The following is a 6,000-nucleotide window of genomic DNA, read 5'->3' on the forward strand; positions in this document are numbered from 1 at the left end:
ATTGTAGAAGGACAATTGCAGATGTATTTAGTTCATTCTTTCAAACAACATATACAGTAGATTCATCTTCCGTCTCCTAGAATTGTATTGTTATTTTATTATACTAATGTGAACAGCAATGTACTGATTCAATATGTTATTCAATAATACACATTATTCTCTAAACTGAATATTTCATCCTGCTGATTAGTTCTTAAATATCATTGTATTTACTCACAGAGCAGCTCTGGAGGCGTTGACCACTGGCAGCAGCCTCAGAAGACCTTCCTCTGATCTGGAGTATTTCTTCAGGTCAAACACATCCAGCTCCTTTTCTGAAGACAGCAACACAAAGACCAGAGCTGACCACTGTGAAGGTGAGAGTTTTGCTTCTGAGACACTTCCTGAGCTCAGGTAGTTTTGGATCTCCTCCACTAGAGAATGGTCATTCAGTTCATTCAGACAGTGGAACAGATTGATGCTCCTCTCTGGAGAGGGATTCTCCCTGATCTTCTCCTTGATGTACTTGACTGTTTTTTCATGGCTCTGTGAGCTGCTTCTTGTCTTTGTCAGTAGACCTCGTAAGTGCTTCTGATTGGACTCCAGTGAGAGGCCCAGAAGGAAGCGGAGGAAAAGGTCCAGGTTTCCCGTCTCACTTTGTAAGGCTTCATCCACAGCACTCTTGTAGACGGTGACTTTAATTTTCTGTCTGATCCTCACATAAAAGTTCCTGGATGTTGATTGAGGTTCGGCCATTAGATTCTCATTGTTGTTGCTGAATGAGAGGAACACATATACAGCAGCCAGAAACTCCTGAATGCTCAGATGCACGAAGCAGTACACCTTGTCCTGGTACAGCCCACATTCCTCTTTAAAGATCTGTGTGCACAATCCTGAGTACACTGAGGCTTCATTGACATCAATGCCAGCCTCTTTCAGGTCTTCTTCATAGAAAATCAGATTTCCCTTCACAAGCTGTTGAAAAGCCAGTTTTCCCAGTGACAGAATTCTCTCTTTATTCCAGTGTGGACCTGTCTCTTCTTTCTCAAGATACTTTTCATTCTTCTTTATGGTATGAAACACCACAAGGTGTGTGTACATCTCAGTCAGAGTACTGGGCATCTCTTCTCTCTTATGTTTCAGCATGTGTTCAAGGACTGTTGCAGAAATCCAACAGAAGACTGGGATGTGGCACATGATGTGGAGGCTCCTTGATGTCTTTATGTGTGAGATGATTCTGCTGGCCAGGTCCTCATCACTGAATCTCTTCCTGAAGTACTCCTCCTTCTGTGGGTCATTGAACCCTCGTATCTCTGTCACCTGGTCAACACACTCAGGGGGGATCTGATTGGCTGCTGCAGGTCGGGTAGTTATCCAGAGGAGAGCAGAGGGAAGCAGGTTTCCATTGATGAGATTTGTCAGCAGAACATCCACTGAGGTTGACTTGGTGACGTCACAACAGATCTTGTTGTTCTGGAAGTCTAGGGGCAGTCGGCACTCATCCAGACCATCAAAGATGAACAGAATTTTGTACTTGTCGTATTTGGAGATTCTTGATTCTTTGGTTTCCATTGAGAAGTGGTTGAGAAGTTCAATCAAAGTGTGTTTTTTCTCTTTCATCAAATTCAGCTCCCGAAAAGGGAATGAAAAAACAAATTGGACATCCTGATTTGCTTTTCCTTCAGCCCAGTCCAGAATGAACTTCTGCACAGAGACTGTTTTTCCAATGCCAGCGACTCCCTTTGTCAACACAGTTCTGATAAGTTTGTTTTGTCCAGTTAAGGGTTTGAAGATTTCATTACATTTGATTGCAGTCTCTGGTCTTGCTTGTTTCCTGGTTGTTGTCTCAATCTGTCTCAGCTCATGTTCATTATTGACCTCTCCTGTTCCACCCTCTGTAATGTAGAGCTCTGTGTAGATCTTATTGAGAAGTGTTGGGTTTCCTTGTTTAGCGATCCCCTCAAATACACATTGAAACTTCTTCTCTAGATTAGATTTGAGTTCACGTTGGCAAATCACAGCAAGTTCATCTGAATGAAGAAATAACACAGAGGATATTAATGTTACGTCTGATTTAATGCCTACAGTATTGTTAGATTGTGCTATAATGTTTACATTGTAATAATGTATTATCTTACTGTAACTGTCTGTATAAATGTGTAAATGTTTTCATTATACATTACAAACCGGTGTGACTGATTTATATCATTATTGGTATTATTGATGGTATTATTAATTATCTCTTGTCTAAATTAATCACCACAACACATCCCTGCTGGTACTGTACTTGATGTGGTCACTAGGTGTTGTGTTAAGTCTGGTACAATATCATTGTGTTACACAGCTATTTTAGCTGTACTTTAGTTTCAGCTTTTAAATGTTAGTTATAAAACAGCATTCAACATGAGGTAGACAGCTCTTACTTTTCTCCAGTGTGTCAGCAAGCTCCTTCTGGTTCATTTTCCTCAGGACATGCAGTGTGATCTTCAGAGCTCCCTCTCTGGCACTGCTCTCCTGCTTCTCATCTTCAGTGTCCACCACTTCCTTATCCTGCTTCTGACTCTCAAAGCCTTCTGGGAGTTCTGGACTAAGAATCCTCTTGAACATCTTCAGCTCGTTCTTTATAAATGTGATAATATTCTCTTCAAGCAACTGAAATAAATAAAGTAAATAAGTTAAGCAAGATAAATGCTTTCTCATGAACACATTAATGAATGATTGGCAGATCAACTTTACTTGAGGTAAACAAAAACAAATATACATAACAGGACCACATACACTGAATATGGAGGCCAGGTCTGTTTGATGACTCTGGGAAGACTGACCACTGAGAATCTCTGACTCTGATCTCTCCTCTTGGTTTCTGTGGACAAAACATCCAAGGAGTGCACACACACACACACACACACACACACACACACACACACACACACACACACACACACACACACACACACGGAGGGAATGTTGTGTTTGTTTAATATTGTTTCAGGACTTTGAAAATGGAAATAAGGATTTGCCTATGGATTATTAAAACAACAAAAATACATTGAAAAATGGGAGAGGAGAAATGACTAGAGACAGTTTTGTTTAACTCACAGACCATGACCCATGAGTACCTCTTACCTTTGACCAGTAGAAAAGTCTGCCTCTCTGAACAATATAGGTGTACCCATAGACCGCTCACTCTTCATGGACACACCGATGGGTACAAGGGAGGCTGGTCTCTCCTGCTTGATTGGACTTCAACACAACAGAGACAAACATTACATCTCTCATCTACTCTGAGCTCAGATGGAGAAACATACTGTAAGAAGAGTTTCATTCCAAAATGCTATATATCCGTTTTCAGAAATGTTGGTACATTGGCTTTGATGGTTTAAAGGACTCTGAACAACAGTGTCCTGATGAGAGAGCACATGTTCTATTCCAGGTGAAATTGTGCTCATTGTCATGGATTTATCCAAATAAATGTCACTAGAAAACAGCTAAAACAAATGGAACTGCAGCTACTTTGCTGTTATTCTGGCTGCACTCTTTGACGTGACTGTAAGTTATCTGTAGTTGTCTAGCTAGCAAGGGATAAGAATGTTACCACCCAGTTTGGCAATGGATCATTTAGAACAAACGACTGGGTCTCATCCATAGATACAGAACAAAAATAATTAACTACTGGGTCTCATCCATAGATACAGAACAAAAAGACTGGGTCTCATCCATAGATACAGAACAAAAAGACTGGGTCTCATCCATAGATACAGAACAAAAAGACTGGGTCTCATCCATAAATACAGAACAAAAAGACTGGGTCTCATCCATAGATACAGAACAAAAAGACTGGGTCTCATCCATAGATACAGAACAAAAAGACTTAACGACTGGGTCGCGTCTCTGGCAACCGAACCAATAGAAAGTAACCATGAGCAATCATTTCTGATGAAAACAAATGTGATTGGGATACAGCATTTTGGAAATAAACTCTTCATATGAACAAACTTGTCATCTCACCTTTTAGCTGTGGTGTCATGTTCCCCAGAGAGTCTCATTTTGGAGGCAGGGCCCCCCTCCTCTTTCTCCCCAGAGATACTCATTTTAGACCACTGACAACTAAACAGAGATCCAGCATGTTGGTTGTGATTAACACAGTGACAACTAAACAGAGATCAGCATGTTGGTTGTGATTAACACAGTGACAACTAAACAGAGATCCAGCATGTTGGTTGTGATTAACACAGTGACAACTAAACAGAGATCCAGCATGTTGGTTGTGATTAACACAGTGACAACTAAACAGAGATCCAGCATGTTGGTTGTGATTAACACAGTGACAACTAAACAGAGATTCAGCATGTTGGTTGTGATTAACACAGTGACAACTAAACAGAGATCCAGCATGTTGGTTGTGATTAACACAGTGACAACTAAACAGAGATCCAGCATGTTGGTTGTGATTAACACAGTGACAACTAAACAGAGATCCAGCATGTTGGTTGTGATTAACACAGTGACAACTAAACAGAGATCCAGCATGTTGGTTGTGATTAACACAGTGACAACTAAACAGAGATTCAGCATGTTGGTTGTGATTAACACAGTGACAACTAAACAGAGATCCAGCATGTTGGTTGTGATTAACACAGTGACAACTAAACAGAGATCCAGCATGAACGTGGTACCTTCAGGCGTTTGGAAATTGCTCCCAAGGATGAAACAGACTTGTGGAGGTCTACAATTTTTTTTCTGAGGTTTTGGCTGATTTCTTTTGATTTTCCCATGATGTCAAGCAAAGAGGCACTGAGTTTGAAGGTAGGCCTTGAAATACATCCACAGATACACCTCCAATTGACTCAAATAATGTGATTTAGCCTATCAGAAGCTTCTAAAGCCATGACATAAGTTTCAGGAATTTTCCAAGCTGTTTAAAGGCACAGTCAACTTAGTGTATGTAAACTTCTGACCCACTGGAATTGTGATACAGTGAATTATAAGTGAAATAATCTGTCAGTAAACAATTGTTGGTGAAATGACTTGTGTCACAAAGTAGAAGTCCTAACCGACTTGCCAAAACTATAGTTTGTTAACAAGACATTTGTGGAGTGGTTGGAAAACTAGTTTTAATGGCTCCAACCTAAGTGTATGTAAACTTCTGACTTCAACTGTATAATAGTGGTTTGTTAGTGCTATTTCATATAACAATATAGGCCTTCCAGTGTCAGGACAGAGCAGGTAGCCTAGACCTGATATTTTTCACATTTCCAACGAGACCATCAGGTTGTCAGCATGATAAGAGATCATATATCAAACCTACTCTGACTATTGAAAGTGTCTGACAACGACCTAACTTTATAATATAATATAGTTCTATATAGCCTAGACTTACCAGTCTGCTCGTCTTTCCTTCAAATCAACACATTTATCCGACTTCTTGCAGAGAAATGTGTCCCACAGTTTCAACAGCCATTTTGAAAGTGTGTTAGGTCACAAACCTACTTTTAATTTCATATGAGGAAACTGGTGCGGCCGCCTGTTTTCTTGCAGAAGAAGTAGACTCTCTCATATGAGGAAACTGGTGCGGCCGCCTGTTTTCTTGCAGAAGAAGTAGACTCTCTCATATGAGGAAACTGGTGCGGCCGCCTGTTTTCTTGCAGAAGAAGTAGACTCTCTCATATGAGGAAACTGGTGCGGCCGCCTGTTTTCTTGCAGAAGAAGTAGACTCTCATAGGGAACTCATTCAACCAGCCTAAACAACAGTAAATATAACATGTCAAATGGTCCAAAGAGAATCCTGTCGTCCTAATGAAGCCATGTGCATTAACGACAGATATACTGCTACACATGTAGGATCTTCATTTCAGTCAGTTTGCTGCAGCAGGAAAATAATCCTGAAGCAACAGGACATTTGAATTATTATGTGGATTATAATTAATGGACATTTTTCAAAAGTGGAAATTACAAACTTCAGAAGCCTTTTTAACCTTCAAATATCAAATCAAATTGTATTTGTCACATGCTGAATACAAC

The 6,000-nt window shown here is 40.2% G+C and overlaps 1 protein-coding gene across 3 annotated transcripts in view; it reads right to left on the reverse strand.

Moving 5' to 3' along the window:
- LOC124024183 (NACHT, LRR and PYD domains-containing protein 12-like) overlaps nt 1–5,744 on the reverse strand; it is a 59,844-nt gene extending 54,100 nt beyond the window's left edge. Inside the window, exons 1-6 of one of the 3 annotated variants that reach the window (XM_046338184.1) lie at nt 5,360–5,744; nt 3,988–4,086; nt 3,106–3,222; nt 2,758–2,842; nt 2,403–2,631; nt 218–2,009 (exon numbers count right to left, since the gene is read on the reverse strand). In XM_046338184.1, coding sequence (XP_046194140.1) covers nt 218–2,009; nt 2,403–2,631; nt 2,758–2,842; nt 3,106–3,222; nt 3,988–4,070 — 2,306 coding nt within the window. In that variant the 5' untranslated portion in view covers nt 4,071–4,086; nt 5,360–5,744. The remainder of the gene's footprint in view (nt 1–217; nt 2,010–2,402; nt 2,632–2,757; nt 2,843–3,105; nt 3,223–3,987; nt 4,087–5,359) is intronic. The other 2 variants (XM_046338183.1, XM_046338182.1) reach the window with 2 other exon arrangements.
- Nucleotides 5,745–6,000: the final 256 nt, after the last annotated feature.

This window comes from Oncorhynchus gorbuscha, unplaced genomic scaffold (assembly GCF_021184085.1).
Source record: "Oncorhynchus gorbuscha isolate QuinsamMale2020 ecotype Even-year unplaced genomic scaffold, OgorEven_v1.0 Un_scaffold_1769, whole genome shotgun sequence".
NCBI lineage: Eukaryota > Metazoa > Chordata > Actinopteri > Salmoniformes > Salmonidae > Oncorhynchus > Oncorhynchus gorbuscha.